The sequence below is a fragment of the Octodon degus genome, unplaced genomic scaffold, assembly GCF_000260255.1.
Source record: "Octodon degus isolate 3935 unplaced genomic scaffold, OctDeg1.0 scaffold00012, whole genome shotgun sequence".
NCBI classification, from domain to species: domain Eukaryota; kingdom Metazoa; phylum Chordata; class Mammalia; order Rodentia; family Octodontidae; genus Octodon; species Octodon degus.
The window spans coordinates 1,575,439-1,585,877 of NW_004524588.1; the positions used below are offsets into that span (position 1 = coordinate 1,575,439).

The 10,439-nt window shown below is 34.2% G+C and overlaps 1 protein-coding gene across 1 annotated transcript; it reads left to right on the forward strand.

The window, feature by feature from the left end:
* Positions 1–4,049: 4,049 nt before the first annotated feature.
* Positions 4,050–4,979, forward strand: LOC111815166 (taste receptor type 2 member 20-like). The gene has a single exon (XM_023709467.1). The coding sequence runs from the start codon at positions 4,050–4,052 to the stop codon at positions 4,977–4,979; it is 930 nt and encodes a 309-aa protein (XP_023565235.1).
* The last annotated feature ends 5,460 nt before the right edge of the window (positions 4,980–10,439 follow it).

Genomic DNA, 10,439 nt, shown 5'->3' on the forward strand with positions numbered 1-10,439 from the left:
AATTTCCTATATATTTCTTTGAATGTGCCACATGCATTCTCTTTGTTTCCTATATTGTTCATTCAAGTTTTCCATCATTTTTTATTTGCCTCTAATTTTTTATCAGTGTCTTCTTTAGAAACACTTAGTAATTCTTTAATTATTCTTGTCATTTCTTTTTTACCTGGGGGATTATTTCTGATCTGATTTCCTATACACCCTTCTGCAGTTGTTTCTATATTACAGTTGTTATTGAAACAAAGGCATTTCAGATGTGTTACTGCCAATGTCTTCTAAGCTAGTATCTCTTGGATTTGTTGTAAGTGTGCTCAGTGCCTGAGGTTGCACTTTGCTCCTTCTTTTTTTCTTTTTTTTCATTTTCTATTGCACAGTGAACTCTTTATTTTGATTTCTGTGCTTTTCTTAAAGTTCAGTTGTAGGCAGCTGTATCACTGTAAAACCCCTCCTTAAAGAGTCTGTTCTTTAGGTATCTCTTCTATGTCAGATATTCTTTTTTGTTGTGTTTCAAGTCTTTGTCTTCTCCATTGAGACTATGATATTGGCTTCTACTTGACACTGTTCCTCCATCCTGTTGTCTTCCAGGTGGACTAGTTTCTCTAAGTTACCTACTGCTGCCTCCATGCTGTGAGGCTCTTCCAGTAGTCCTGGGCCTCAATCTGGGCACCACTAGGCCTAGTAGCATGCCTGAGCTCACTGAGTGAAGCCACAGGCCTCAGCCTCTCCTCCCAGGACAATGCCACTGAATTTCTCCTGTGGGGTTGTACAGAAAGCAACAGGACCAGATTCAAAATGCTGAGTCACTGACTTAGCTGCTCTGCCATATGCACTCTTAAAGCACTACCCATGATCAAAGCATGTATCTCCAAATTATTTTTCACTCTTATAGCCGTATTATAGACAACTTATTTCTGGGCTTCCTGTGCTAGTTTAGCCCCTTTTAGGATGTAATATAAATGGAGCCTTGGTATATAAACCTTTTTTTTTAATAGATCTTTTTCAGCCAACTTCTTGATAAAAAATCATTTATATTTTTATGTGTATGAATGTTTCTTTTAATACTGGTTGTATTTCATTCAAGGAATATTCCACAATTGTTAACTTTTTGCTCAGTTAATACATATTTACATAATTTTCTGGTTTTATACTAGTAAATAAATGGAAACACGGTCACTGTTATTCACCCTGAGTATTTACATAGATGAGGAATAGCAAGATAGTAAAGAATATGTGTTGGAATTTATAAGACACTGTCAAGGACTAAACAAAAAAAGGTGATACAAAGGAAGGACCACTTTGCATCTGTATATACAGAATAGTTAGGACAGATATACAACTACTTTCGCTTAATTCAAAGAGAAGGAAGATTTGTACTAATAGTGCTTGGACAGGATATCATGTCTGCATCTTGTACTATGGATAACGGCTAAGAAGCTAACAATGTACAAGGTATTAATTATTTTTTTTCCTTTTTTGGTTTTGTTTTATTTTTCCAGTTTTTTTTATTTTTTTATTTTTCAACAAATAATACACTGCATATATTCTTCTTAGTGGTTAATTGCTGTACAAGATGCGGACTTGTGATCCTATTTACAAACACCATTAGAACAAATCATTCTATTCATTAACAGAATGTAACTATATATCTATCCCAACCACTTTGTTTTTTTTTTTTTTTTTTTTTTTGGTGCAACCAGGGATTGAACTCAGGCCCTTGCACTTGCCAGGCAAGTGCTCATTCCACTGAGCCATCTCCCTGGCCCCCCCAACCACTTTGAATACACAGATACAAAATGGACATTCATCTGTATACCCCATGTTTTCTAAGTTCCGTTATTGAATATTATAGGTGTGTAAACTCAGAAAAATATTCTAAAAGAGTCCAGTAGCCCATAATAGCATTGGGTCTTCTGTTTAACTGGCAATGTCAGAAATTATTGACCTGAGTCCCCCATAGCTCAACTTAACAGCATGGCTTTATTTCTTATAATTTTGTCTTCATACTTTTCTTCTGGATGGTTAACAACCTAAGTTTGCAGACCAAAATTAGAGAAAACGGAGGGATACAAGGAAAGCCAACATTTTGGCCCTAGCCTTCTAAGGTCAATTAAGACTCAGGACATATGAGAACTTGTACTGTAACATCATGTACCTCGGTAGTGTCCCAAATTTTCTGATCAAGAAGATTATGGGGCCAAAGAGGAAAGTGATCGATGACATAGAGTGGGCCTAAGGAGAGTCACATGGGGAGAAGATACTCTCTCAGGCTTTCACAGAAAGCACATTGGCCAAGCATTGGCCGTGACTCATCCACATGGCTGCACTGATAAAGGTTCTACAATCTGAGGTACAGGATCTCAGGACAAATCCTGAGGGCATTTCACTGACCTTCTCAGACCAAAAAGCTACAACTCTTGTTGCATAAGTCCTGCTTTACCTTGGTCTTAACCATCCAGCAGAAAAGTATGAAGACGAAATTATAAGGTATTAATTATTGAAACTGTCCTATTAATCAGTTTTGAAACTGACTCATTGCTATTTGTTTCTCAATAAAATTAATTTTAAATATGTAACATTCAGTCATAGGCCTGCAGCTTTTGACTGACTACAGGAGAATATTAGCATCCTTATTAATGTGTTTTAAAATAGCATGATAAGCAATAGCAGCGCCACACAAATCCATAAGATGACATTTTAGCTAACATGTCCCATAGATTCAAACAGATATCTAGAATCCAAATATGCTGTTTGCTTACTGCTTACCTTTCCAGCTAATTTGAATGGTTTATTGTCTCTCATCTCCTGGGTTGGGGAGGTGATACAGTGGTCACTCTGCTAACAATTTTTGGCAATCCAGTGAGCACTGAGTGACAGTTTGCTGTATTAAGTGTCATAGTTTTGCAATTGGGAATCTGATTTACTGAGGATATCTGTGACACTGTGGATTGTGTGTGGAACATCAACTTGATCCACAAGATCCTATAAAACTAATATTTTTTTTTTCACAAAAACACATGGACACCAAGTCACTTTGTGATAACACTGCATTTCTTATATTAGTCTTTGTTATTTTGGCCTGTGCTATAAATAGCACCACTGATGGATGGCATTTTCCTAATTTTAAAAGGTGTGTTTCTTTTTTCTTTGTCTTTAACTAGTGCCTTCTTATAGGAGGCCAAAAATGTAAGGAAATGAGAACATAACTGCATGCTGCTTTACATGTATAGATAACTTCTATAATAATTCTTCTTTATGCAACTAAGTCCCTTACTAATCATCTATGGATGTTCAAAGCACAGATATGAAACCATGTAAAATCATTTTAAGGAGAAAGTGAAGAAATGAAATTATTATGTTATTTTAAAAATAAAGGTACTATTCACTTGGAGATTACAGGAAAATAATTTCTTCCTTTACTGGAATATATGTGCATACCCATACATGTGTAAAGCCTCTCAGAACAAATTAATTCATAAGCCCAAGTTATCATTTACCAGGACTTATGGAGTATTGTTGCGTTTGATAAGAAAATACTAGATCCTTTCTGCATAAAGCTGACATTCAAAAGATTAATCCACAGTCTTCTTGATCCTAAATATGACCAAGTTTCATCAAGTCGTTTAAAAATTCTTGTGAGCTGGCAAATTTTACTAAGAGGCAATTAGCAAAATTGTGATAAGCACACATTATAGGCAGATGAAATTAGGGAAGGTTGGTTAAGGGTGAAAGAAAATATGTCTTTATTTGCATGCCAGCAAATGAGAGTGAAGCTTTCACTTGACATCAGTTATGATCTATACCAACCTATGACAGGGAGTAGGAATAAGGGTTAATTTGAATAGTGTGGCAAAACACTGTTTTCCATAAAGGCATCATTGAATTCATTCCACAGCATATACCTGTTCCTTTCTGTTTGATGTTGGTCACAGAATTTGAAAAAGACAAAATAAAACTTCTTATCCAAAAGTCAAACATACATGAAATTCAAAAGCACGTTTTAAAGGAAAACAAAGAGTGATGCCAGGTACGTCTTTCTCTTTATTTGTTCAGTCATGATAAGTGTTCTGCATACCATTTTGACCATCTTTGCAACAGCAGCATTTGTTGTTGGAAGTTTTGTCAATGTCTTTATAACTCTGGTGAACTGCAGAAACTGGATGAAGAGACAAAGCATCTCTTCAGTTGAGCGAATCCTCACTGCTCTGGCTGTGTCCAGGATTGGGTTGCTTTTGATACTGTTCAAAAGCTGGTTTAGTACTCTGGTCAATACATCTGTACATAGTGGACTTATTTCTCTTATTTTATGGATAATAACCAATGATTTTAGCACCTGGATTTCTACTAGTCTTAGCATATTTTATCTGCTCAAAATAACCAATTTTTCTAATTATCTTTTTTTTCACCTAAAGAAGAGAGTTCACAGTGTTATTGTATTGACACTGTGGAGTGGGCTGCTATTGCTTCTTTCTAGACTTGTGATATTATCTGTACATCATGCAATGGAGCTGGAAAAGTATGAAGGCAATGTGACTTGGAGGACAGAGCTGGGGAAAGTTATCATGATTGTATTCACTGTAGGGTACTTCATACCCATTATTATATCCATCATCTGTTTTCTGTTGTTAATCTATTCCCTTCATAAACATCTTAGACAGATGCGTCAGTACAGCAATGGATCCCAAGATCCCAGCACCAAGGTCCAGGTGAAGGCTTTGAAATCAATGGTCTCTTTTCTTTTGTTAATTGCCATGTACTCTCTATCTGAAATCATGTCAAATTGGACTTTTAAAGTGTCTCCGCATGAATCAGTTTTCTCTCTTTCCCAGACTTTGGGAATCTTATATCCTTCAATCCATTCATGTGTCCTGATTTGGGGAAACAGGAAACTGAAACAGGCATTTGTGTTGCATGTGTGGCAAGCAAGGTGCTGCTGCAGGAAAAGAAACCTTCAAGACATTTTCAAGAATAGCGATGCTGTATGACTTCTAGAAGAATCCAAAGACTGATATTTTCTGCTTCTTTCTATGTTTTCCATAGTAATTTCATTAATTTCTATAGATTTTTCCAATATATCCAGAAAATATTAAGTGAAAAATATGTCTTTCTGTGTTAGAGTACATGTGTGGTAAATACAAAAATTGTCAATAATGTACCCTTAAGTATTTTTATGCAAAAGAACTAATTATACAAAATATGGTTGAAAGTTTATCTGAATTAAGTAGTAAGATGTATTTCACTCACATAGTATACGTGATCCTTCATTTGAAAAAAATTGTCATTCATATTTATGCCTTATAATGCACTATTAGCCTATCTCAGATATCATTACTATTTTCCATGATCTTTATATCATATGTCAATTTGGATGTTTTTTAAATAATTTTATTGAGAAACAAATAGCAATGAGACAGTTTCAAAACTGATTAGTAGAACAGTTTCAATAATTAATACATTGCCAATTGTTGTCTCAGTGGTTATTCATTGTACAAGATGCAGACATGATATCCTGTCCACAAACACTATTAGAACAAATTTTTCTATTCATTGAATTAAGAGAAAGTAGATGTATATCTATCCTAAATATTTTGAATATACAGATACAAAATGGTCATTCATTTGTATCCCCTTTTTTTGTTTAGTTTTGTCAGAGAAGGGTATTTCACTGTCATTTAAACTTTGTAGGTGCTTGAATTCAGTAAAATATTCCAATATAGTCCAGTAGTCTATAATAGTAGTGGACTTTCTGTAAGACTGGCAATGTCAGAAGTTGTTGACTTGAGCCTTTTACAGCTCAGCACATTAATACAGCTTTACTTCTTTATACTGTGTTTTTATACTTTTCTGCTGGATGGTTAAGACCAAGATAAAGCAAGACCTATATAACAAGAAATGTAACTGTTTTATCTGATAAGGTCAGTCAAGTACCCTCAGGATTTAGCCTGAAACCCTGTACAGCAGTTTATAGATCCTTTGTCAGTGTCAGCCATGTGGATGAGTCACGGCCATTGCTTGACCAATTTGCTCTCTGTGAATGCCTGAGAGAATGTTTTCTCTCCATGTAACTCTCCTTAGCCACACTCTACATCATTGATCACTTTCCTCTGTGGTCCCATAATCTCCTTGATCAGAAAATTTGGGACATAACTGAGTTACATGATGTTGCAGTACAAGTTCTCATATGTCCTGAGTCTTCATTGACCTTGAAAAGCTAGGGGCAAAATGTTGGCTATCCTTGCAGCCCTTCCTTTTCTTTGATTTTTGGTCAGCAAACTTAAGTTGTTAACCCTCCAGAAGAGAAATTTGTTATTATTACCTTACAATATAGGCAGTTGAGCTTAACCTAACTATCTGTCTGAATATCAAACATGTTAGATATAACATGGAAGAGGTATTTTTCCATTAAGTACTGATATGTTAAACTCAATTTGGGTTTAGAGTTCAATGTTTGAACTCCTCACTCAGATGTCAAGAGCACTGAACTCTAATTACATATCAAAGGGATGTATTTGAGGCAGATTTTATTTCTTTAAAATATTTTTTCTGGTTTTTATAGAGACTAAAGCTGTTATTACATAATAAGCAACCAGTAACATTTCCTACTCTAAGTAGCAAATATTTATAGTATATTTTTGTTGACTTCAAAAAATGTATAGCAAAGTATAAAACTTCATGCAAGTAGATGAAAAACTTTCAAAACAGTCTTATCTGAATAAGATCATATCTGAAGAAGGTATGATGATCTAACAGTAATGCTGCCCTAATTAGTAAGTGTGGTAAACTCATTTTGTACTTTTTAAAGTAAATAATCATTAAACTATAAAGTTGAAGGGAATTTCTTAAAGAACTGGCCTTACTTAATCTCAAGCAAAATGTGGAATGAGAGAAATTCTATTGATATAATCATTAATGGTAATTTCTATTTTATGAAAAAATATATCATCAGTTTTAATAATGATTCTAGGTAAATTATCTGAAAATTTCAACTTTGCCTTCATTTTTGAAGTTTTAGTTATACAGTGTTTGCTTTTAACATTAAATTTACTGAAGTAGGTTTGATGTATAGTAAATGTATAGTCAAAATTGTTAAGTACCTTTAAAGGCACACTTTAATGAGTAATAAGTCTATAGAGTCTTGAAATAACCACCATAATTAAGACAGAGAACAATTTTATGAATTGTATTCTTTTTGTAGTTAGAGTCGAGACTTGTGTGCTTTCTGCCTTGGTTTTGCCTGCTTCAGGATTTTACATAAACTGAATCATGTTCTATGTACTCTTTGTTTCTTGTTATGTATATGAATAGTTTATTTCTTTTACTGCTGAGTGTTTCATTCACTCTATGAATATACTAATTTGTTCATTCATCCCTCTGTTGAAGCATATTTATATTATTTACAGTTTAGGACTCTAAGGAATAAATATGCAAATTGTTTTGTGGACACTGTTATTTATCTTAAGTAAATAAATACATAATAAATACATGTGTGGAATAGCAGGATGGTAAGGAAAACATATTTAACTTAATAAGAAATTGTCAAACACTGCTTTGACAAGGCAAAACTGTTTTACATTCATAGCAGACAGGACAGTATCAATTGCTTCATGTTATTACCAAAATCTGGTGTCCATAGTTTTTTACTTCTAGCATTCAAAGAAGCTAAAGTGGTATTTCACTGGCTTTCATTTTACATTTCCTTATGAGTAATGGTGTTGAGTACCTTCTTATGATTGTATGGTATCTTTTGTTCAGAATCTATTCATCTTTCCCTAATTTCTATACACTTTGAAGCCTTTCTTAATGTTGATTTGAATGAATTTTTAAGGTAGACAAATGAATAAATATGTGTCCATTGACATTTATCTATCATCTACCTATCTAATTTTTTTCTTCAAGGTTAATTTCCTTTCTCACTGTTATCTTTTCATAAATAGTATATCATCATTTCTTTGTCTTTTATTGCTATTATTTTTTACATATGTCAAATCTGAGAAATCTTTTCCTCTTTGAAGGTCATGACAATATTACTCATTTTTTCTAGGCATACTTTATTTTATATTTATTGTGTTTATTCTCAATTCAGATTAATATTTAATATGGCGTATAGTAAATATTTGACATTCAGCTCATCAGTAACATTTTTCAAGAAATTTTATTTAAAGTGGAATAATTTTGATATCTTCCTTGAAAATGAAGTTACCAGAAATAATTGAGTCCTTCAGTATGCATTATGTGTGATATTTCATCCAGTAGTATAGTTCTAAAAGGAAACAGAAAATGTTTAATTATTATATCTGCATAGCCTCAAAATCAGGAGAACATGGATCAGCAAGCTAGTTCAGCAGTTTATAGCTCCTGCTTAGGCAAGCTTAGGCAGGCACAGGGGACCACGGTTTGATCCACAGCACCACGTGCCATGCCAGCCCCACACTCAGGATGGGCTGAGCAAGCAAAAACAAAAAAAAAAAAAAAATCAGTAGACCTTACTAAAATTATGTCTAAGAGGTCAGCTTAATCCAAGATCTTACTTGTTTTCTTCTAAAATTTTTACAGTTCTCAATTTTACATTTAAGTCTAACACCAATTTTTTTTTTTTTTTTTTTTTTTTTTTTTTATTTCAGGGAAGGGTGTTCAGGGTCACACTACTAGATTGGACTCATAGTGATCCGCATGTTTACAGCATCCCAAGAGCTGGGATTACAGGCTCATGCCACTACACCCAGTCTCAATTGCTGTCTCAGTGCACACCGGGAGCGGGGGCCCGCACGGCAGGCCCAGGGATGGATCCCCCAACCCCTGTGCCTGTGAATGCTTGCAGTTGCTTTAATCCACTGAGCTATTTGGCCAGGGCAAATAGCTCTAATATCAATTTTGAATTAACTTTTGTGTATGTATTAATTGAATGTAGAAACAACTTGTAATGTGTATAAACTATCAGATTTTTAGCACAATTTATTTTTTAAAAAAGGAATGATTTCTCATTGATTCATCTGGATACCTTTTTAAAATCCATCAGTACACTACGAATGCTTTATTTCTAGTGACATGGCAAAAGAGACTCCATTTTGCTTCCTCGTGACTCTGTTTTTGAAGTCACTTAAGCTTGTGTAAACTCACTCCTCACTCTTTATCTTCTTTGCCATAGATGCACACAAAGAAAAACAATGTATTATCTGGAGGTACAAGCAGATAAGAAAAACTGTGGGTTGGGCTGGTGCGATGGCTCAGTGGTCAAAAGCACCTACTTAGAACAAGCTTAGCAAAGCACAGGGACCGCGGTTCAATCCCCCAGCACCACAAGCCAGCCAGCCCCGCCCCCTGGTGGGCTGATCTGGCCACACACTGTACACACACATACACACACACACACACACACACTCACACACACATAAATAAATAAATTTTTTTTAAAAAAGAAAGAAAGAAAAACTGTGGGTCAAGGTAGAATTGAATGGTGTCCTTCCTGACTAACATCTGGGAAATGTCAATCTGGTGACTGGCAAGTCACAGAGCTGGTGAATTACTATACATTTCCAAAAGGAGTGTTCCAATATTTTAGGCCTTTCATCAGTGTTTCCTCATTGTTTTTCCATAACAGCAGACTCTCAGTGTGTTTCTTTGGTATATATATATATATATATAATATTTTTTTCATAGTACATATATAGTATATAGTATATATATATATATATAGTATATAGTATATATATATATAAAGATATATATTTTAATTTGACTCCCAAGTTATTTTAATTAATACAGCTTTATAAAGGTTAAAATCACAAACTACAATGTTCCAATTTTTCTGAAAATTTCTTCTGGCACTGAATACTACATTTCCATATATGATATTAAGAATGATGTATGACCTGCTTGGATCTGATAGGGGTTGCACTGAATACATAAATGACACGTTCTAGGAAAACTGTGTTCTGTTGGATTTCAATTCTCTTGGACTATTTTTCCTTGTAAAATTGAAAAATTTAAAGTGTAACTTGGGCCTTTTATTTCTTTTAGTGGTTGTAGGAAGATATCTTTTTTCTTTTATATCCTACATTTTATGTATAAATGGAAGTTCTCATAAGTAACTTTTTTTCAGTGATGGTTTCTTTTCGGTGATCATTCTACCACTTAGAGTAGCCCCACCCCTGAAAAATATCTTTAAGATATAAATAAGGCACACTAAAATGAATTATTAACAATCCTGTTCCTGCCTATATGAGACATGAAAAAATAGAAACACTTCCCATGGTTACTATACATATTCTTCCTAAAGATTATCCAGAGAAGATATTTCTTTCCTGTAAAGTTTACTGCTGTTTGTCCCCAAACACAGAACAGCTGTAAAACTAAGTTCTACATCAGAGTTGCATCAGTAAGAACATCTGATTTCCTGCTCAGACAGGCTGACTCCAATATCCTCCCATAAAATGTTACAAAATCTT

Excerpts from the sequence above, each read along its gene's own strand:
- LOC111815166 (XM_023709467.1), top strand. The coding sequence starts at position 4,050 with ATGATAAGTGTTCTGCATACCATTTTGACCATCTTTGCAACAGCAGCA.